The sequence below is a fragment of the Thalia democratica genome, chromosome 4 (genome assembly GCF_965202585.1).
Source record: "Thalia democratica chromosome 4, ktThaDemo2.hap1.1, whole genome shotgun sequence".
In the NCBI taxonomy this organism is placed as follows: domain Eukaryota; kingdom Metazoa; phylum Chordata; class Thaliacea; order Salpida; family Salpidae; genus Thalia; species Thalia democratica.
In genome coordinates, this window is record NC_139168.1 from 39,692,223 (window position 1) to 39,715,350 (window position 23,128).

The 23,128-nt window shown below is 24.2% G+C and overlaps 2 protein-coding genes across 3 annotated transcripts in view; both read left to right on the forward strand.

The window, feature by feature from the left end:
• The window catches only part of LOC145835271 (serine/threonine-protein phosphatase 2A regulatory subunit B'' subunit delta-like), a 37,485-nt gene extending 21,054 nt beyond the window's left edge, over positions 1-16,431 (forward strand). For both annotated transcript variants that reach the window (XM_082942844.1, XM_082942843.1), the window contains 12 exons: positions 664-766; positions 1,268-1,371; positions 2,335-2,441; positions 3,967-4,069; positions 6,870-6,944; positions 7,535-7,621; positions 8,698-8,854; positions 9,839-9,980; positions 10,391-10,535; positions 14,130-14,279; positions 15,134-15,237; positions 15,851-16,431. In XM_082942844.1, coding sequence (XP_082798970.1) covers positions 664-766; positions 1,268-1,371; positions 2,335-2,441; positions 3,967-4,069; positions 6,870-6,944; positions 7,535-7,621; positions 8,698-8,854; positions 9,839-9,980; positions 10,391-10,535; positions 14,130-14,279; positions 15,134-15,237; positions 15,851-15,956 — 1,383 coding nt within the window. In that variant the 3' untranslated portion in view covers positions 15,957-16,431. The remainder of the gene's footprint in view (positions 1-663; positions 767-1,267; positions 1,372-2,334; positions 2,442-3,966; positions 4,070-6,869; positions 6,945-7,534; positions 7,622-8,697; positions 8,855-9,838; positions 9,981-10,390; positions 10,536-14,129; positions 14,280-15,133; positions 15,238-15,850) is intronic.
• A 1,443-nt stretch (positions 16,432-17,874) lies between these two features.
• LOC145833358 (sushi, von Willebrand factor type A, EGF and pentraxin domain-containing protein 1-like) overlaps positions 17,875-23,128 on the forward strand; it is a 48,912-nt gene continuing 43,658 nt past the window's right edge. Inside the window, exon 1 of the mRNA XM_082940538.1 lies at positions 17,875-17,902. Coding sequence (XP_082796664.1) covers positions 17,875-17,902 — 28 coding nt within the window. The remainder of the gene's footprint in view (positions 17,903-23,128) is intronic.

The window sequence follows — 23,128 nt, forward strand, 5'->3', positions numbered from 1 at the left end:
ATTGTTGTACTCAACTTAAGTGTTGTTCGTACAATCTGTAAACTTTATTCGAGTGTTGTAAAACAACAACATCATATTAACAACAACTTGCTAATTCACAATTGCTAACTTTGTTGTTATTGGATAATTGACTTTCGTTTGAATTTCTAGTTATTTTGTTTAATAATCACTTAAATTTTACATTTGTGTAAAAAAATATTTATTTTTACGAAGTAATTTAATTGCTAAAAGAGCTACAATGAGTGTACATTAATATATTCTTACGAAAAAATATAAAATATTGTATTAATGTTCTATACTACACAAGTTTATTACTATCATCAAAAATATAAGCTTTAGTAATGACGTCATTTAACGGAAACATTAAAGGGAATGTTTACAAACGTGCATGTCAGCGCAAATAATAAAGTTTACATATGCATACAAAATATCACTGTTCGTAAGATTTAATTATTTTTGTCCATTTTTTGACTTATGAATTGTTGTTTTTGCACAAAAATGTACATTTCTATATTTTGAAAACACCTTAAGAATTATTTTCGTAAAAATTTGATTTTGTAGGCTGCCTCTTTGTCTTACTGTCCATTTTTACTTGCAGTGAACACACATTTCAAAAAGCAAGTTTTGTAAATTAATTTAGTACTTTAATATGTTTCTTTCTAGGTTTCTTCTTCATCGGCTAGCAAATCATTGCAATTAAATGAAAAAGCTCAACAAGAATTGCCGAGATTTTATTTTCCTAAAGGTGAACCTCCGAAAAAAAAGGGTTATTTTTTTTCTTTTTGCCTTTAACCAGGTTTTCTATAGACATATATTTAATTGAAAGGTATGTAATTAAAATAATTTTCATACGTTTCTAAGTATGTGTAAATCCCTTTGTTTTGCAATAAAGAGGAGTATGTTGTTTATTTAAGACATAATAGCTGTGTTAACTATTTTTAGCCGCTTTGAAAACCTAATTATGCCATAATATTTACCTACTTTTTAGTTGATGTATTTTCTATTGTATAGTATAGGTAAACAATTTGACTAATTTTTAACTAAACTATTAAGTATGCTGTTGACTTTAAAAAAAGTTTACTTTGAGGTCTCAGGTAAAACTATAATATAATTTAGTTTATTATATGATTAGTATAAATCCTATAGTTATTAATTTGCTTTTATTTGATTTTTTTATCATAAACGTTCTGTAATGTTAATAAACTTTTATAATTTACTTCAAATACTTTTTTAGTTATATTAATTCTATATGTATCTACTAATACAGGATACGACGAGGAACTGAAGAAAGCAGTAAATAAAATAGATGAAATCTACAAAAGTGCTGGAAAAGACAGACTGACAGTTAGAGAAATGGAACCAGTAGCAATCGTTAGTATATTATCTTAAAGCCACTAGTTTTTTTTTCAGAAAAGTTTCTAATTTACGTCATTTTGCTAATTTGTATTTAAAGAAATTCTTAAAAAGTTAAATCTTTTTAATAAAAGTATACTCAATAGAATAAGTTATTCATGAAAAGCTTTTTAAACAATAGTAAATAAAAAAATTGAAGTTTGGATAAAGAATTAACTACACAAAAATTAAATATATTATTAAGTAAAGGAAAAGTTTTTTCATAACTGACATTAAATAGTTGTTATTTTTGAAAAACAAATTTAAATACTTAATTATTTAACAGCGTTTTTTTCAGTACAGCAGCATATGGTGCAACCTATAACAAATAAATAACTGTTAAATGACTTGATTTACAATAAAGAAATTTTAAGCACATACATTTTTGGGGCCGGTCTGAATTGCACGAGAGAACTAAATTGCACGAAAACAAAATTGCATGAAGATACTTTTGCACGAAGACAATTTTGCACCAAGGGTCAGTTTTGCACGAGTTACATTTTTGCACAAGATTAAAAATACAGAAAAAAACTAAAGGATAAATTGAAAAAAAAAAATACTGACCGAGGGTAAGGGTCAGGGGTAACAGTGATAGTAAAAATAAGAAATAACTAATAAAAACTGTTCGAAAAAAAAAACATAAACTATTTAATAAAAAAAGCTACCGACCGAGGGTTTGGGGTAACAGTGATAATATAAAATAAAAATTAACAAAAAAATGATTAAAAGAAAAAAAATGTTACCGCTGAGGGTAAGGGTTAGGAGTAATAGTGATAAAAAAAAAATTCAACCAATGCAAAAATGTCTCCGTGCAAAAGTGACCCTTCTTGCAAAAGTATCTTCGTGCAATTTTGACAGCTACCCACATTTTTGATGTGTTTAAAGTTTACATTGTGTTGCTAGTTATTTTTTTAAATAAGTTGTATTATATATTTTTTTCAGGCTTGTGGATTGACAAGTTATTGGAAATCTGCATTATTTAAAGCTGCTAGTCTTAATGAAGAAACTAGTACAGTTTCTAAAGATGAAGTGTGTAACATGTGGAAAATGTTCGTTTGATATTTACTTTATCTATTTAATAATTTAATAGAAATCTACTAACTTATAAATTGTTCTCTTATCAAAATTAATACCTTAAGTTTATATTAATAAATATAGTATACTTATGTATCAATAAAGTTTCCATACAAGTATTTTAGTTTGTTCGATCAATGAATCATTTTAAAACTGTCTAAACAATCTTTAAAAAAATTAAAAGATAAACTATTATTACAAAAGTTTTAAAATTGTATCAACAGAATAGTATTATTCTTTCAAAGAACAGTTGAGCATAAATATTTAAAATTTTAGTGCAGTATTCATGAGTTTTTTCGAACTTGTCTGCTAAGCTATATAGTTATGCATGTTAAATTAACTTTTGAAGTAGATGTTTTCTACTCTAATTAATTTTTTTGGAGTTTGTTTAATCTACTTTTAAAATATTTTTTGTGTTTATTTAAAATAAATTTTTTAAATGAAATATTGATATCGATATCTTACAAACTCTGGCTAACTTAGTTTATCACACTTTCTTTAAAAGTTATTTAGTTTTCCTTGTCATATTCTGCATGATTTGTAACATGATTAGAAGAAAAACAATTAAAAAATTATTGTTAATTTTAAAAGATTTTTTAGAGTTGCAACTGAATTTTACATTAAGCAAATGTTAATAAACTCTCTGTTTTAATAAAAAATGTACAAAAAAAAACAAATTTGTTAACAATTCACGTGTAAGAATTATTCTATTATTTTAACACGTTCGTAATAACGTCAATAAAGGTGTAATGTAAGAACTAGTATTTATTATTATTATTAACATTATTATTATTATATAATTTTAAACAATTAAGTTAAAAATACATAAGTATCATAACCGTTTAATGTATTAAATTTTTGTAAAATTGTGAATAAAGTTTAAAAGGTCTTTTTGTATCGTTTCTGCATAAATGTCGAATAGTCATATTTTTTAATCAATTTTCACTATATCTTTTACTTACCTAATGAAGTTTATTATTAAATAAGTAATACTTTAACAAAATGGACTGCAAGTGTTTAATTTAGGTCATGGTTTAATTTATTTTGTTTTCATTCAGTTTATAGGTTAAATCCAAATTAAGTTAAGCTAAGTGATAATTACTTTTTTTTTTTAGCTAATTAGGCGTTAGAAGAACTTTGTATGTGATTTTTCTTAAGACGAACCTTCAATTGTTACTACAGTTTTTACACCTTCTTGACAATTAAAAACCTTAAAGTATATCAAATTCCTAATGAAAGATTTTATTTTAGTTTGTAATGTGATATGTTTTAATTCTCTTTTTACATTACACATCTTACATTAGTTTCCCAAAATAGTTATGATTCATAACAGTTGTTTACACAAAGTTTTAACACTTGTTAAAAGTTTTACATAAAATGTAGTTTTTAGCTAAATTAAAAAAAAAAGTTGTCTGAAGTTTCAATTTGCTTTTAAATTATTTTGTTTTAAAACTTTTATTTAGAAATAAAATAATTCATTAAAGTTTTATAATTTTTCAGAGTCAGTCAATCAAATCACGACAAATGTTCTAAACTTGTAGCAATGCTTTCTAAAAAAGAAAACGACTTTCTTGAGTTCGACGATTTCTTATGTTTGCTATTGGTTAGTTTTTACCGATCACATGTATTAAGTGTTTAAATTATTTCAGATCTAAAAACAACAAAGTAATGTTATTAATGTAAAAAAAAAAATATTATAAAAGTCCTAAACACAAGGTAAAAACTACAAGTTTTCATTTTTAACAAAGTAATTTCTGTTTGTGTTGGTTACTGGTTAAAATGTTTATAATTAATTATATTCCAGCCTTTTTTGTTGTTTTTAGTTTCACTTGTGTTTTTATTCTAAGTTATACTATCTATAAAACCATTCAGTTGCACCGTAAGTATGGTTACTATAATTTTATATTAGATTTATGTTGTAATTTTCTAAATATAAGCAGTATCTGAAAACATTTAGTATCTCTTTTTTGAAATTAATTTTGTACTATGGTCGGTATATTTTTAAATGTTACACGTGATAGTCAATAGTTGAGTTTAGTTAAGTAGACATTTAGTTTAGTTTTTAAAACTTTTTGTTATGTAGTAAGTTTGCTTAAAGTTGATCACTTACAAGATAGTTTTGAGCAAACTATGTTCGTAAGCGTTATAAATATTAAGAAAGACTACTTATATAAAGGTAAAATTTTCCCACATAGTTTTAGATAAATAAATATTTCCAGTATATAAAAATCATAGTTTACGAATATTAAGTATACAATTTAAGTTGTTTTAGTGTTTATTTTTTACTAATTAAGATCAATTCTTGTGAAGCATTATGTCAGTTTTTTCATAAAATAAACTAACTTTTATTTATTTTTGAGATGTAAATACTTTGTAACAAGTTTCAGGTACAAACTTATGAACTACAAATTTTTCATCTTCAATATATCGAAAAGTTAAAAAAGTTAGTTTAAAAAAATCTATCTCCTTTTTTTGAGCTATATACCTCAAACTTTTAACAAACATTCCTTAAATAGTTCGGAATAATTCTAGTCATAATTTTTTGAATACTGAATAACAAACATTTTAGATAAAAAAAACAAACAGAAAAATTAAGAAGATAGATTTTAAGTGAAATTCTTTTATGCTTTTTATTTTGTAACTTCTATTGGGATCTTATAAATTCACCGACTTCGATCTCTTGTGCCTCAGAATTTACTTTGAATTTTGTTTATTAGTTAAAAGTGTCTAATAGCTTAGATAAGATAGGAAACTAAAAAATATGATTAGATTGTAAAAAACAAAGTTGACTCTTCTATGGCCCAAAATAGTCTTTTTGTCTATTCTACTTTCGACGGCCATATCATGTTACAAATTTTAATTTTATATTCTTTAAATTAAGAGATCATCTTTGAATATTTTAGCCATGAAAAGTATCTGGTAGCTTCTATAAAACAAAATTTACTTTTAACTGACTCAAAGCTTTTTGTTGCATGAGCTAAAATATATTTTGTTAAACAATTTATTTTTTAGATTTATTCTTTAACAACTGACTAAAATGTAAGATCATTGCTTATCTAAGATATTAAATGGATAGCTTTTGAAGATTTGTTACAATTAATTAAGTTTTAGTTGTGTTTAGAAAAGTTTTGTTCGATATAATAGTTTTAAAAAAATAGTAAAAGCATTAATCTAATTTAAAAAGTGTTTAAAACCTAAGCCAAGTTCTATTTAAGTGAAAGCTACCTTTTTGCATTAGTTTTGTTTACTACATTAGCCTTTAAAATTTCAATCAAACTCATTTTAACAGACAAAATGTTTAATACTAAAAATGTTGTTTTTATATTAAAGAAGGGTTGTAAAATATTAAGAAAATTAAATTTTATTCTGTTGAGTTTTTGTTCAAATAAAAACGATTAGATTAAAAAAGAAAAGATTAAGGTTGCGAGCTGTTTTTTGTGAAGAAGAGTTTTAGCAATTAGTATGCAAAATTATATTAATTAGTAGTGCAAAATGTAGAACTATAAGTATTGTTGCTTGATGTTTTATTTTATGCCAATTATCTTCTTTTTATATTGGATTTAGTTATTAAGAACAATAACCGCGTTTAAAGAATTAGTGCCAATTTTTTGTCTTATGACTATAGAAAACTAAAAGCTAGATTATTACATGCTTAGTTTTTATCTTCATTTATTGGAGCAAATTTTATAAATTAAAAGTTGATTATTTAGACATCTATATGTTTATTCTATAAGCTTAAATCGTATTAAATAAAATTGTTATCAGTACTAATTTTGTTTTTGTAACAAATATAAGATTTTATTTTATATTTTAACCACAAAGTTCTGTAATTTAAAAGTTTTACACCCGTACTTATTGGCATTGCACTAGCTATAAATGATTGTAAAAAAAATGTTATAATTTCAGAAGATAACTGTTTTCAATATTGTTGTAAGAAACACATTTTGTTAAGTTTTATGATGTTACTGTGAAGATAACTAAGTTTATTTTTAAAACAAACAGGATATCTGCAGTTAAGTTTTTTCAACTTAAAATAGCTGTTGATCTAAATTTGTACGCGATTAAATGAACAAACAGTGTAGTAGAATTAAAGTGAGATCAACATGAATTAAATATATTCGTAACTTATTCCGCTGTCTGATGTTTGAACTCGTATAGCTGTTTCTTATTTCATTGTCGTCAAGTATTATATAATTTTAATTTATTTTGCAATTGCCACACTTATGCTTTTGTGCAGGCTAAGTTTATCTTATTTTATTTTGTTAAATGTTTTTAAGTTTTAATATTTTGGACCGTTTGGAAAAGTAAGTATTAAGCAACACAAGTAAAGTTTTTTTTTTTACGTTCTCTTTCCCAAACTTTATTTAGTTTATCAGTCATTATTGACATGTTTTTCTTCACAGGATATAGTTGAGTGTCATCCAGGACTACTGTTTCTCCGTGATGCCCCAGAGTTTCATACCAGATATATTAATACTGTAAGTAAACAGTTGTTAATATCTATCAACATTTACCGCTTGTACATATATAAAAATATATTTAAATTCAAAATTATTATATCTTGTTTTTTCTAGTATTAAAGAAATATTTCGTAAATGTTTCTGACAAAAAATATTTAAGGCTATAAAGTTATAACAAGAATAATTATTTTTAAAGACCAAGTTGGCACAAAGTTGTTGAATCTTAAAGTATATTTTTATTAAGTTTTCAACCTTTATATTTTACCTTCTTGCTTTAAATTTTCTTTAGTTTGAAGTATTTAAATTGAAGCTATAAACTATACTTTTATCACTATACTTTTAAACTATTAAATAAAAAGTATTAAAAAAATGTAGAAGTCATGTATTTATTAGCATGCAAGTTTGATTGACATATAAAAACTACAGTAAAATTAATCTTACTAGTTAACACAGTTTAAATTTTATTATTTTAATTAGTTAATTTTACTTGAAAAGTTTCAAGCATTGAAAATGCAAGTACTGATTTGTATTGTTAAGCTGATTTTCAATCAATAATTTGTAAAACAATTTAAGTATAACTCATATTAAATTCAATTTGTAAATGATAGGTGGTTGCAAGAATATTCTATGTGGTAAATAGGTCATGGTCAGGACAAATTACAACATCAGAACTAAAAAGGAGCAATTTTATTCAAGTTTGTTGTCTATCTTAAGTTTTTTTTTCTTCCTGATAATTACTAATGTTTAAAAATACTGTAACATGAAGACCTAAAAATCAAACAGTTCAAATGCTTTTTGTATAAAAATTTATTCAAAGTCTAAAATATGTTATATGAGCTCTAAATTTAATACCAAAAGTATTTTTATTAAATTGTTCAAGTTATTGAAGTATGTGTTAAAGTTGAAATAATTTTTTTAAATGGTTTTTAAAAATTTTGAGTTACTCCTCTAAATATCAATATAACATTATTTAGTACATTTAAAACTCCTACTACATTTTAAGGTAGAGTTTATTACAAAACGTCGTTTTGTTCAAAAAGGACTCCTGAGATAAAAAAATAACTAGTTTTTATGTACTAATTTATTAAAGTTAATATAAATAATTTTTGATTGAAAAAATTCTATCTTTTAACAAACTTTAATGGTCACAAAACTTAACATATATTTGTTTTTGAAAATGCAACAAAATGTTTTTTAGCATATCATAAGGTGGCTATGATGAGTGATATAAAAATGTAATATTTGTTGGTGATTTCATAGTTTCATTTGATAAAAGTATTTATAGCACATTATAAGCCATATATTAGTGTTAGCTGCAAAAATAATAATTACTTTTCCCATAAAATATATTTTAGATTTGTAGTGATTTTTTTTAGTCATCTTAAATGTAATAACAAATAATGGTCACCTTTAACAAAAATGCTCAACTTCAAATATTTTTGTACAAGTTTTTTATGATTATTTATTTTTGTTCGATTGAAATTTTGTTACTCTATGTGTATAATTTTTATGTTGAATTAATTATTTTTAAAGAATGACATATGCCAAGTGTGTTTATTTTTATACCGAAAAAATTTGCAATACTTTTTCTGTTTTATAAAGATGGAGTATTTTTCCTCAGAAACTGCAATCACGCTATTAAAAGTATTCATTAAAATTGTCTTACATATTTGTAAACATTATAGCTTTTAGAGGTTGCCCATCAGAAAGTTTACTTCTAAATAAAAGCTTAGCAAATCACAAGCTCTGAAAAAACTACTTTCTCGCACAGGTGTTGGATTTGCTATCGGAAGAGCAGGACATCAATGCAGTGACGGATTACTTCTCATATGAGCATTTCTACGTCGTCTACTGTAAGTTCTGGGAGCTGGATACAGATCATGATCTAGTAATAGACAAGTTCGACCTCAGTAGACATGCTAACGGAGGTTTGTAGATAGTTTGGTTTTTATTGTTTAAACATATAAATACAAAAAATATTAATGTTTTTTCGTGTATTTTTTTTTTTCAAAATCAACATCATTATGTTTGATCGTTGTGTATCAGAGTTTTCCAAACTCATTTTCATAATCGCACACGTGGCACAAATTTACAAAATAATTGCTTTTCTCCTTTTATTAGAATTTCCCCTTTACTAGTTGTTTACCTATTTGCTTTTTGCCTTCTTACTAGTTGTGCGCGCTGATAGCCAAAATCTACTGGAAAACCCTTGTTGTATTTGAACGTAAAAATGTTAGGTTAAAAGAGATTTCAAATAAACTTTTATTTATGAAAAATTAAACTAATTTTTTTGAGATAAAAGAAAAAAAAATTAACTCAACGGCTTTAACTATTTATGTTAAAGTACACAAGAATCTACCCAAGGGGTGCACGACTATTCATGTTCTCACAATTCTGTATATAATAATTATGAGTTATTGTTACTTACCTATTTTAGTAAATAATAAAAACCTAAAATATTTTTACATCATAATCTTATATATTAGACTTACATGAGTATTTTTCTTTATTAAGAATTTAAATAGCATTTTGAGATATGGCTAAAATAAGTTTTATAATTTAGTAAATTATAGTAGTTTTTAGCTGTTACGGTTTTTCTTATTTTGTAATTCTTTTAAAGATTATTTCTCCATTATTATCTTAATATTAAGACCTACAAAAGTTTTTTTTTTTAAATATGTATAACTTTTTGAGATATGGCCCTTTAAACATTTTATATGAAATTGAATTGCCATGTAATAACCCAACACAAGTACTAGACTTTTAAAATGCAGCTTTTAAAACAAGATAAAAATAATTCGTGTATATTTTATTTCTAATTTCTTAGACTTTATGATTAATACAGTTTTCACTTACAATGTTTATCAACTTTAACTAAGTTTTAAATTAAAAATAAATTTCATTAATAACAGCACTGCCAATGCGATTGGTAGATAGACTGTTATGTGGTGCCGTAACTAGGTGGGATGCTTCAAATCACAAACTTTCTAGAATGTCATACGTAGATTTTGTGTGGTTCCTCATAAGTGAAGAGGATAAAACTACGTCAACCAGGTATTACACTTTTAAATCTTAATCCTGATGCTTCAATTTTTTTGCATAAAATGTTTCATTACATAATTATAATTTATAGCAAATAAAATCTTAATGTTAAAACTTATATTTTTGTAATGATGTTAATTCTTATAAAAAAGGTCATATTGTTTAATAGCATTATGTAAAATTGCCTGACAAAATACATTGGTCCTTTTAATAGTTTTATTTTATAATGAAGTGTTAACATAGGCTACAATAGAGCTTAATTAGGTAGTATGTTTTAATATTAGGTACAAAAATATGTATAGTTATGTTAAAGCTTAGCTTAGCATTTTGAAAACTAAATATAAATTGTTTTTATTTGTTTAACCTTCATCATCTACGTTTATTTTAAAGATTTGAACAATTTTTAAATAACTAATATCCAGTATTGAGTACTGGTTCCGGTGTATGGATCTTGACGGTGATGGGTATATCTCCATGTACGAAATGGAATATTTTTATGAAGAACAGGCAAATAAACTAGAACAACTCGAAATTGAACCATTACCTTTTACTGATTGCTTATGTCAGGTTAGCTTTAAAACAATTAGAGGTTTTAAAAAGTTAAATGTTATTATTTTAATATGTGTTATTGTTGGAATGTTTTTTGTCGTAAATAAATACCATTTGTACAAAATAGTTTTATTCATATTAATTCGAAGTTTTTCGTCTTACTTTCATAAAACTTTATCAAGAATAAAAGATGAGTTAATCAAATCTAATCAAGTCTAAAATATCTATCGTTTACGTCACAATATTACAAGTTATAAACTTATTGCGAAATTAATTACTAACTCATCTTTTATTCTTAATAAAGTTTATGGAAGTAAGACGAAAAGCTTCGAATTAATAATGAATAAAACTATTTTACTTTTTAGTTGCAAATGGTATTTAGTATATTAATAATACTTAAATTAATGTGTAATAGTGCGTTTTCTAACTTTCATAATGATTGTAATAAAAAATTAAACATACTTTTATTTATATTTGTAAAACTTTTTTGTAGCACTACTTACTATGAATTTTTGCTAACCAGGAAAAAAGTATACATCGATTCAATTTTTTTTAGCGAAGGTATAAAACTTGTTCACTCAAAAATTATTTTAAATTGTAAATACTAAGTAAATAAAACTACAGTATCAATAATTTTGTAAAACAGTCATATTTTTGATATTGAAACTAATATTATACAATATCTCAATTTTTTTTTATTGTGAGCCTCTGGCTTTAATAGATAAGTTGTGTAAGATTATCTATAAACTGATATCTTAAACACTTATCTATATAGTCGAGTTTTAATCTGTTAGCTTAGCTGTTTATATTTTAGCGATTTGGTTGTATATATACAGGGTTGCCAAAAAACCTGGAGTCTTTGAAAAACCTGGAGTTGGACAACTTGGGCTAAAAAAACTTGGAAAAGCCTGGTTTTTGAGAAATTAAAAAAAAACCTGGAATTTTACACAAATATATTTTAGAAAAACCTAAAACTTTAAACTACTTTTACATGTTAAAAAACGAAATTTCGATTAAATACAATAAATATCTCATAAAGATAAAATAATTGTTGTATTAATAATATTTTTTGTTTAAAATACATTTAAAGTATCTTTTCAATGTTGCTATACTATTTAAGGAAGTATTTTTAACTTAAGTTCAGTTTTATTCTTAAAATGGACCAAAAAACTAGTTTTTTGAAAACCTGGAAGAAATTTACAAAAAACCTTTAGCAACCCTGTATTTTAAGATTTTAAACTTTATCTGTCATTGACTTTTATTGTTGGCTCATTTGTTTTATAGTTTTTGGTTATTTAATTAATTAAAACGGATTCTCATAAATTAGCTTTATAGTAGTTTATAACTGCTAAGACAATACAACGTTTATGTCAATTAACAAGCTTATTAACTTCTTGGACAAAGACCATTGTGTTGCCAAATTAATTAGTATCTATATAGTTTTCTGCAATGCACTTCTTGCTAAAATACAACAAATAATCTTTTCAAGGTTTATTTTTGTGCAGTCTGTTTTAGTATATAAAGTGTTTAAAGGCTCGAAATAAAAAAATATTATTAAATGAAAGTTAAGACACTAACATATAAAATGTTGTTACTTATAAAAATAACTCTTTATATGCATCTAACTCCGGGTGGAAACTTGAAATGCTAAAGTTTGTATCAAAAAAAAGAGTAAATTAAAAATAAAATAAAAACAAATTAAAATAAAAACTATACTTTAAAAATTGATAACTTCTTAGCTTTTTATGAAGGTAGACATAGCAATAAATTAATAACAAAATATAGCATGTTATAAGGTACTTACTTTTCGAAAAAGTCAAGTTTTTGTAGTCTTTAAAACTTATAGTTTAGTTTTTCCTTTCATTACCTGTTAAATATGTACTTTTGTCACACTCAAATCGAAATTTCTTATCAAGTATTACCAAAGGTTTTTATAAGTCATAAACAAGTTAAAAAAGTAAAAGCTTATAAAATTGTTGAAAAATAACTTGTTTTTAGACTTAATAAAAAAAAAGATTTTTTGAACTATAAATCAAAACTAACGGAAAACTAAAGCTTTGTAATGCAGCTAAAACTTTAGAAACTAAAACTTTTGAAATGGTAGCTCTTTTCGCGAAATATCAGTGTAAAGGCTAATCTTTTACTCAGTAAGGTTGTTTAGAACAAAATTTATCTATTATCAACTAGTAAGTAAACAATACAAAATTTTTAAGAGTTTTTTAATCTTTACATGATTTAAATTAGTTCTTAAGATATTTTAATTTTAGTTTAACTATTTTAACTTTGTAAACATAATGAGAATAATGTTTATATAAAACTTTTTTATATTTTTTCATAGTATGTTGCTAACAAAAAAATGTTTTTTATTAGCATAATTAAGCCTTAATTTTCATGCTAAAAAAAAAACTTTTCATGTTAAACCTAAAGTATAAAAAACAAAAATTTAAAAATAGTTAATTATCAATAACATTTTTTAACAAAACTAACCACTTAAATCTTAACCGCATATATTTAGATATACACTATAGTATATTAAGAATTTCCAAATCTTTGTAATAGCTTGTTCAGAGTTTTATTATAATTTATTTGTCTTTAAAATGACAATATGCATTTCTCATATTTCTAGTATTATTTACTATTGTATAAAAACAATCAAGTCATAGTCCGTAAAATTTAATTATAAACCAGAACTGGTCCTCGGGTTAAAATAAGCCGACTTGAAAGTATTTAGTAGTAAAATATTTATTGTTAACTTAAAGTTTCTGACTAATAAGATAAATAACTATTTTTACTAAAAATTTTAAAGTTTTTTAAGTTGTTGTATTAGCTACTGTTTATAAAAGTTCTGTTAGCTTGTATTACTGTATTGGGGGGGAATTGTGGTCTGAACTTATTCTCTTGCTTAGGAGTGTCTTATATTATCAAATAAGAACCATTTTAAATGGTTTTGACATACAAGTTATTAATTAAAACTGATACAAATGCAAATTAAAAATAATTATTAAAGAAAGTACAAAAGCTGAATAAATTGGATTTTTCTGGTTTCGTATTTTTTACTTGTTTAAACTTTTGGGGTCTTTTTTTACTTTATAAAGTTAATAAACTTAAAATCAAACGTTTGCTTAATAAAAGTAATAATTAATGAATAAAAAACAAGTAACCGACCAAGGGTAAAGTTTAAGGGTAAAAGTTGAAGTAGAAAATTAATTAGTAAAAGTAAAATAAATTAGTTTTAATCCGTGCCAAAGTTACCCCTCGTGCATATTTTACAACTACTCTTCCCAAAGTGGACCATACGGGGTCAATATTTACTAAAATATATTTGGGTTCATTATTTTTACTTGTTCAAACTTCCGGAGTCTTTTTTTTTACTTGATCCAATAAATTTTATTTGCATGCAACATAATATAAGACAAAACAACATAACAAACGGTAATAGTTTTCAATCTCAGTAACCAAAATACATAGATAGTAACTCTTTTGATTTGATCTGTTTGAATAATCAAAATAAATATAATTAATTAAATAAAAGTGAACTTCTTTCAAATTGATTTCAAAATTATAAATAAAGCGGTACATTTAATTTCAATACTTCTTATCTCATTGCAACAGATGTTAGACATGGTAAAGCCCGCAAGCGGTGATAAAATATCTTTATCCGATCTTAAAAAGTGCAAGCAGGCAAAAATATTCTTTGATACTTTTTTCAATATTGAAAAATATCTTGAACATGAACAAAAAGATCCATTTGCACCTCAAAAAGTAAGTTAACAATTAATATGTATAGTAGTATATAGTTACTTTTCTGAAATTAAGTCTATTTATACTAAACATAATTACTATTGTATAAGTTTTAGCTATAATAGTTTTCTTGTAATTTTGTTTTATTTGTTTTAAACTGATTAACATTGTGTATTTTTGTTAAAAAAATAAATGTGCACACTTCTGCATAGAGTGTTTTGCTATACTAATTAGTAATATGTTTTTAATTTAGAATGGTATTTCACAAAAGATAAATATCATCTTATTTTTAATTGTTAAAGTAATTAGTTAGTAAATATCAGTAATTAGGTTAAACGATAATTAAAATTTTTTGAAGCTAAACAATTAAAGGTCTACCAAAAATAATGTAACAAACCTTAAACTTTTCAAAAGCTATCAGTAGTAAGCTGATTAAGAACTAATTTTAACATCACTAGATTAATTAGCTAAACATATTTTATAAATATAAATATTCTGTTATTGTTTAACATGTTTATACGCAAAATTATTAAGCTCTGTTAACTTCTTTTAAATATTTTTATATACTAAACTACTTTTGTCTCTTATTAATTTTCCACGCAAAGTTAAGATAATTTGTGTTTACTAATGCGAAGCTGTGCTTTTTTCGGAAACGCTAATCTAATGCACACATAATTTCTTTCGGTTTTTAAATGTTAACAGTTTTCAAAATATTTATGAACCACAGGGTTAAAGCGAACTTTAATTACAAACTGAATAAGAACAATTTTGTTAATGTTTCTTTTTATAAATGCTCTGTACAATATTTTGAATTAGAATTAACATTATTTCCACTTCTGTTGCGCCACCTATTTTTTTCTTGAAATATTAAACAGGATTGGAACGATTTGACGGAGCGAAGTGATTGGATTAAGTATGCGAATGAAGAGTATGAATTGTTGGTTTCCGAAGAAAATCAGCAGGAAAATTCAATTGATAAGTTTGTTTTTGTACTTTTTATAATCAAGACTTCATTTTACTAATTGTAACTTACATATAAAAAATGTGAATAGTTTGAAACATTCTATAATTTTTTTTTTAATTGTTTACCTTTTTATTGAAGTTATTAGTTGATATGTAGTTATCAATAACTGTTAAGATGATATTTTTGTAAAATTTTGTTATATAAGTCTTTTGTAAATTAAGGTAAACATTTATTTAAAATATCAAACATTTATTTCATAGTATTTTAATTTCCACCTAGTTTAAATATTGTTGTTTGATTAAACAATATAACAGTAAACAGTTTTTAACGTAAAAGGTTATTTAAAATCAAACGTTAACTTTGAAAAATAAGTAAAGTATTTTTTACTATGTTTTAGATATTTAAGTTTATGATTTTAAAAATCCTGGTCTTTATAAGAATTGTCATAACTAAACTTATTTCTTTGTTACAAAAATATCCCGAATTGTTTCTGTCAGTAAGTTGAAAATTGTAAAAAGTAATTTTGTTGGTGTGCAGAATTATTTTTTCGCAAAGTTTAAGTAGTTTTACGAGTGTTTTATTAATGGTAATTAGAATAACACATATATTTTATACTATTCGATTGTAGTTTTAATGATGACACTGAAGCAGTAATCAGAGAAGAATTTGCTAAATATGCTCTACAAGATGAAGATTTCAACAGAAATATTCAGCAAAACCAAATAGATTCTTGATGCTTTGAAAACCTGGTATAAAAATTACTTTCAAATTGTTTTAACAGATGTATTTTATTTTAACTTGATAAATAAATAATAAATAAAAACTTTTAAAATGAAAACAAAGTTATAGTTAATAGTTATAAAATATTTTTAACACTTTTTATAACATTACAAAGTAGTTACATTTAAAATGCTTAGAAATCTAGAGATATTTAGTGTTATTTTACTAGATTATTACACACATTTTTAAAGAAGTTAGAAAATTAAACAAAACTGAACCTTAGTGTTTGTACATACATAAAGAAAATACTTTTTACTATTGTAAAGTATTAAAACTTATAGTAAAAAAAAAGTTTTAAGTAAGTATTTTTACGTTTAAACAATTAAAAAATTAAGAAAACAAACAACAAATGTAAAAATACAATTTATGTTGTTTTTTTCAATATCTTAAAGAAATTCAAAATTTCAGTTCATATTATTTCGGTTTAAATTGTGGTCTTATTTATCACATAAGTTTAGCAGAATTTATAACACCAGTGTTTTGGTACTTTTTATTCATCTTTAAAGAAATACTGTTAGAGCATCGTTTTATGTATAAAATCAATTTAGCTACAAATTTGAAGAGAATTAAAAAATTGTTTGTATTGGTTCTAAACTTAAAATGATCTTTTTTAATTTTGTGATAGAATGCACTTGTTTCTAAATGCAAAGAATAATCTTGCAAATGAAAAGCTCAATATTTTCGCCACTTAGATATTTTATATAGTTTATTGAACAAACTACTTATAAACATCTTAAAATATGAAAGTGGCAAATTTCCAGATTGCTAGTATTTTTCGCAGATAAGTTCATAACGAAACGTAAAATTTACTGAGTTAATTTTAATTTGAGATAATTATTGTATTTTTTTAATTGTTTATTTTTCCCCAATCAAGTTTAAATTACGTCCTTTTTATTTTGGTTTTCAAAATTAGTAGCTTATCTATAAGTACATGCCTCATGTTTTGAAATTTTACTTAAGTTTAAAGTTTGGTTTACTTCGTACTTACTCTTGTTTACTAAAGTACTTTTGTTGCTTGAAAACTTGATAGTTACATAAATTATGTTTTTGTGTGTTTCATTAGTAGCACAAGCTCATCTATTTTTGCCTCAAATGTTTTAAGAATAAACGTAAACAACTAAAACTGTTTGTTGTTAATTAATAGTGACTAACTTTGATACTTCATTTAAGTTTTTTATTAAAATTAGTACGACTATTTATTTATTTTTACTATATAATAGAATTGTGTTAAATCTATTTTTAAATTTTACTTGAAACTAAATAGATGTCATATGTAAATATATAGGTAACTTACTAATTAGTATTTTTTACAGTAGATCGTCTATTTAATTGAGTTTATCAGATAGCTTACCTTTTTCGAAAAAAATAATTGACTGAATAAGTATTACTGGTAGTTATCAAATAGTAAGTATAAATGTCTCTGCATAAGCATTCCATCCATTAAGATTAAGCTTTATTTAGTTTTAGTTTGACTTTTTGCAGGGTTGCCACTCTTATAATCAAAGTAATTGTTCTTAATGACCAAAAACTATCCTGACTGAGTGCCCTTAAACTAGCCTGACTTACCTCTGGCGCAAATTTCTTCTAAAAAAAGGTAACCTGTACATATGCTTCCACATTTAAACTTTACTGAATTTATGATAAAATTGATTTAAAATATTCTTCCTTTGAAGTTTGAATCAATCAACCTACCAGCAACTTGCTTTCATTCAAGTCATCTTGTGTCACAAAATGACAGCGGGAAGCTGGATGTAATCCGTTTCATCACAAGCGTCTCTTCTGGCAGACGTGTGATCAAACAATGAATGGAGATTTTTTTTTAACTTTTTCTAATTTTCATGATTAAGCCTCGACCCCAGACTTAAATGCATCATGGATGATGTGCAAGCTGCAGGACTCGGTGTGATTACCTGCAGCCTCTCTCTCTGCTTCTTTTTTTTGCATCAGCCTAGTTTATATTCGATCCAACCGTTAAAATTCGACACCTACACCTGATATACCGGAGCCTGGAGTTTGTAAAAATTACACTAGATATTCTAAGGTTAGAAATGAAGAGTAAAAGGTCTTAAGTACAACTTATGGCTAATTTGAAATTTACACTAGATACTTCGGTTCTGTGAAGAGTAAAAACTACAACTGCTGCCCGCGAATATTTTTGTTTTCAATGTAGACTACTTTTACTAGATTTCTGTTGACCAAGAAATTTTTCTTAAAACTACTTAAAACATTCTATTCTTTAAGAACAGAGATTTACAAACATTACTTTTTGCAAATTAAAAATTCACTGTTATTATTTTAAAAGCTTTATGTTTATATTTTACTATTATCGTTTCTACTTGTTTAATAGCTTTAATAAAAAAAATCCTTTTCTACTCCTACCATTGGTTTAAATAAACATACATACCGGATTTTAAACTAAACGTTCAGTGCTCTCAAATTTACGACATGTTTTTAAAGTAAGTTTAAGAAAATACTGCGTTGTTTGGTAGTTGATATTTTAGAATGATTTGCGTAAAGGAAACATTATTCATCATCACAAAGATATTTAAACATGAAATTTTTTTTTAGATACTTTTGAGATTTTCATCTGTTTTTAAAAGTCACTTAAAATAAGGAAGTGTGTATTTTACTTTTATAGATATTTTAATTTTATTAAAGACACTGATAAATTAAAAGAAAATATTATTTAGAACTTAGTTTGTATGCATATTGATGTTACTTGGTTTGATGTCATCTGGTGAACCTATTCCGAAAATAAGTTAAATATTACTGTCTTCTTTAGAGCTTACGGTCCTATCAATAGGTCACAGTAAAAAGTGTTTTGCTAGCTAAAGTCTTAAAATTTTTCTTACAATGCGATTTTATTTTGATCCAAAGTTTAAAAATCTAATTAGATTTTTAAAGTTATTTAATTTTAAATACAAAATAACTAGATTCTTGTTATAACTTTAACAATGCTAAAAACTTTAACAAGTTATAAAGTTAAGTACAAGTTATTTAAAGCTCATCGTAAAACTAACCTAATACTTTTTAAAAGTTATAAGGCTTAAAACTAAATTGAAACCAGTTTAAAAATGTATAGTTAACTGATAACTAAATAATATCCGTAAAACGAGTGTAATAATTAAAACTTACATTGGTTTTGGTTGATGAAGTATATATACCTGGCAATTTTTTAATAATTATAAACCTAAATACAGTGTTTCCTAGCTAATCTGGCCATGTTAGGCAACTTTTTTATAATAGTGGCCGGATAGGAACAAAACATCGTTTTTCTTAAAAAAATACACCTTTTTTATAATACGCAATACATTTAAGAAAACAAACACTAATTTTTCTGTTAAGGTTATAAATTTTTGTTTTTTAACTAACCAAACAATTAAAACAGACAAAAAAATAAATAAAACGAAACTATTATAAAGTTTAAATAAATTTAATGTAAAAAAAAACACCCAGTAAATAATTTAATTTATATCGGTTTCCAGTTTTAAAGTGAAAACATTGACTTTTTCAACAATAATTTAGTTAACTTTTTGATTGAAACCGGCCGGATTATCAAGGAACCGGGTAAGCGAGGATGCACTATTAAGTGATTATAAGTTTGTTGAACACGATAAAAAAACCAATGCTCAAAAATATAATCGAAGAACCTGATATACTATACATAGAAATACCTTCCGGTCACCAACCTACACACTACTTTTTTAGTTCAAAATATTTTTTAGATACAAAAAAAAATAACTTTTATAACTTTACTTTTAGAACGAGAAGGAATAAAAAACATACATAAAGAACTACAAAACAGAACGTGAAAAAGAAACACTTTGATTAAACAAAAAAAAAATTTATCACGAAAATAGATAACATTTTACTGATAGAATATTTTTCACCTAGAATATTAAACTCAGATGTAATAACTAGTTAAAATCGTAACAGTAAAACTTATATGCGTCTATAAAATAAAATACTCTTTTTATTTACTTCAAAAAAATACTTTTATATATACCTTTAGGTTTAACTAAAACTAAATAAACTTAACTGTTTTTTGTATTAGTTTATTTATAAAAGAAAGTTAATGCAAAATTTAGCCAACACAATTTCAGTTTTATATTTTAACAGTAAGTTTTAGTTAATTATTTAGTAATTCAACTTTATTTAAACAAATATATTAAGAACTTAGTAAATGTACTCATGCAAAACAATGTAAAATTATTAGATAACTTTTATAATCATAGTCAAAATACAATAACAACATAATAGTAATTGCACAATCTAGACTGGATCAAAACCATTAGAACTTAATCAACAAACTTATTAAGGACTATCTTTAGATAAAAGGCATTATATCATTATATTTGTATAACAAATAAGAATATTATCCCTAACTCAAACTGTCTGAAATTTATTTATTCAATTGTTTTTTTAGCAAGAAGTCCCTCAGATCAACTTGGAACTTTCCAAGACCATGCCAATCTTTTAAGTAATTCAGTCGACATACTTCTAACCTTGTAAGATAGAGATTTGTGTCCACATATTTAAAGTTTTGGTGAGAAAAAGTTCTCTGAGAACATTTTGTTGATAAGTAAAGTAGTTTATCTAAAATTTTTAAATTATAATTGAAATTCACTGATTAGAATTCACATATAAGTTATTAAATGTATATAATTTGGAATAGTTTATTCTGTGTTTTGAAAAAGTTTGTATGTTTTAGTAATTTTTTAATTGATAAACAATTCAAACTATACAATTATATATGGTAAACTATTAAAAAAATATAAAAACAATAAACTTCGAAGAAATCTTGTAAACTAAGTTTTAAATAAAAAAATTTTTTTTGTACTCTTTAGTTTTATTTTGTTTTAAAATGAATAAGAAATGTTATCAATGAAAGACTTTATAAAACTAATGAATTACTCAAATATATAGTTTTACTGTTATACTTTAGTTACACAAACTTTAAATGTATCAATTAAATTTTTCAGTATTAGTAACTTATTAAACCACAAGATCGTAGTAGTTTTAAATTTTAAACATTTAAAAAATTAAAACGCTGTGTCAACTGAATCACTTATGCTATAGTTAGAATTAGACAGTTTTAAGCAGTAATGTCTTGGTTTAAAGATGGAGTCAACAATGAATTAGGAATAGAATTTTTTTTAATAACCGAGTAAAAAAAGAACTTAGAACTTATACTTTGATAGTGTTTGCATTTCAATAATTCAAAGTTTAGAAATTTACAAAATTTTATCTTTAAAAAATATGTTAAATTATCTGAGTATGGTTTCAACATATTGTTTATATCTACCATTTAATAAACTTGTTTTCAAATTAAATGCTTAACATTTTTTACTGAACTTATAAACTTGATTAAACATAGATCATATTGCTAGTTTTTAAAATTTGCTGCAAACAACGCAAAGTTGACTTTAAATAATGGTTAAAAAAAGTTCCGGTTAAAAAATGAAAAATTTCAGAATTATTTATAAATTTAGATGATCTTATAAAAAATTTAAAATAAATATTTCTTGTAATCGAAGTACTTTAAAACTTATTTTTTTTTTGTTTTAAAAAGTTAAACTCTATTCATTTTGGAGATAGATTTGAAGTAAGTTAACGTTTCTGTTTTTTTCGGTACTATTGGCGAGTTACAATTTAATATGTTTGACAATTAGATACAACGTTTAAGTAATTCACTTTTGCTGAAACTTAGTAAAGTTATTAAAAGTCATTTATCTATTTTGATATATTTCAAGCGGATAAATACTTCAAAAGTAAAACAGCATACAACCAAACTGAAGAAAATAAAGATGTTATTTTATTTTTAAAATTGTTAAATAGCAATTATTATATTGCACAATGAACTAGAATATGCTTCGAACTGGAAATTGATACAAAAGTTAGTTTTGTAATACTTTCTAAACTAAAATTTCTAATAGCCCTAGCTAGATTTAATCCGGACAATGATTTAAACTAATTTAATCTTTTAAGAAATAAAATCATCTGACTTTAAGTAGCACCAATTAAACTTGTTTTTGCTATAATAAGAGAAATAGCTATTTTTAGACATTATAACTTTTTGAATTTTAAAAACAAAGATTTAAGTTAAATTTAAAGTATTTTTGTACTTCGCCAACAAAAAAAACAAGGTGTAAATTTACAAAACTATAAAAGTGTGTGATTAGTTTGCGTCTTTATCAAGTTAAAGATAAACCTTTTTCATCATGGAAAAAATCACATATAAAAGTTACTTTAATTTAAGGAGTTTTTTAGTTTAGTTTAAAAAAAATCATTAGATCTAATTTTGGGCTAGATTTAAATAAAAAATAAAAAAAATTACAAACATAGATTATGTACAAAATTTTTAAGACTACATGACAAATTAGTTTTGAAAAGGTTGAAAAATAAAAAGTTTCTACTTTTCAGTTTCATGTATACTACAAGTAGTATGTACCTTTACTATTAAGTAAACAGGTTTCTTGAATATTACTGTGCTTAATTAGTTAGTTATATAAGTAAAACTGTTTTTTTTTAAATACTGAAAAGTTTATTAAAGTAAACTTCACTAACAACATTTTGAAGTTGTTTTATATTATTATATATATTGTTTGACTTTTTGAAGAATAAATCAATAATTTATATATAACTAGGGTTTTTTAATAGTGTTATTAAAGATAATTTATACTCTAACATTTTTATAACATTGCTTTATATTTAGTTTGTGTACGATTATTCAAATTAACGTATAGTAAGTTACAAGGTAAAATTTTGTATTATTTCGTCATAATTAATCTACGATAAACTTTTTAAATATTTTAAATAGTTAATCAGTTCAATATTAGTAATTGAGATTAGTGAAATACAGATGTGTACACCTTGCGATGTAATATCAATAGTTTGGCATACTTACATAGGTAAGCTTATTTAACTAGATCAAGCTATATGTTTAGTTTAAAAATGCGTAACTTTTTGATTAAGGTGAAAAAAAGTTAAGTGAATATAAATAAAACTATACTTTTCCTTAAGGTCTAAAAATTATAAGTATATGCTGACTAGATTTGAACTTTTTATATAACGAAACTATATTACAAAAAATCATATGTTGAAAAAAATACAAATTTTGATAAAG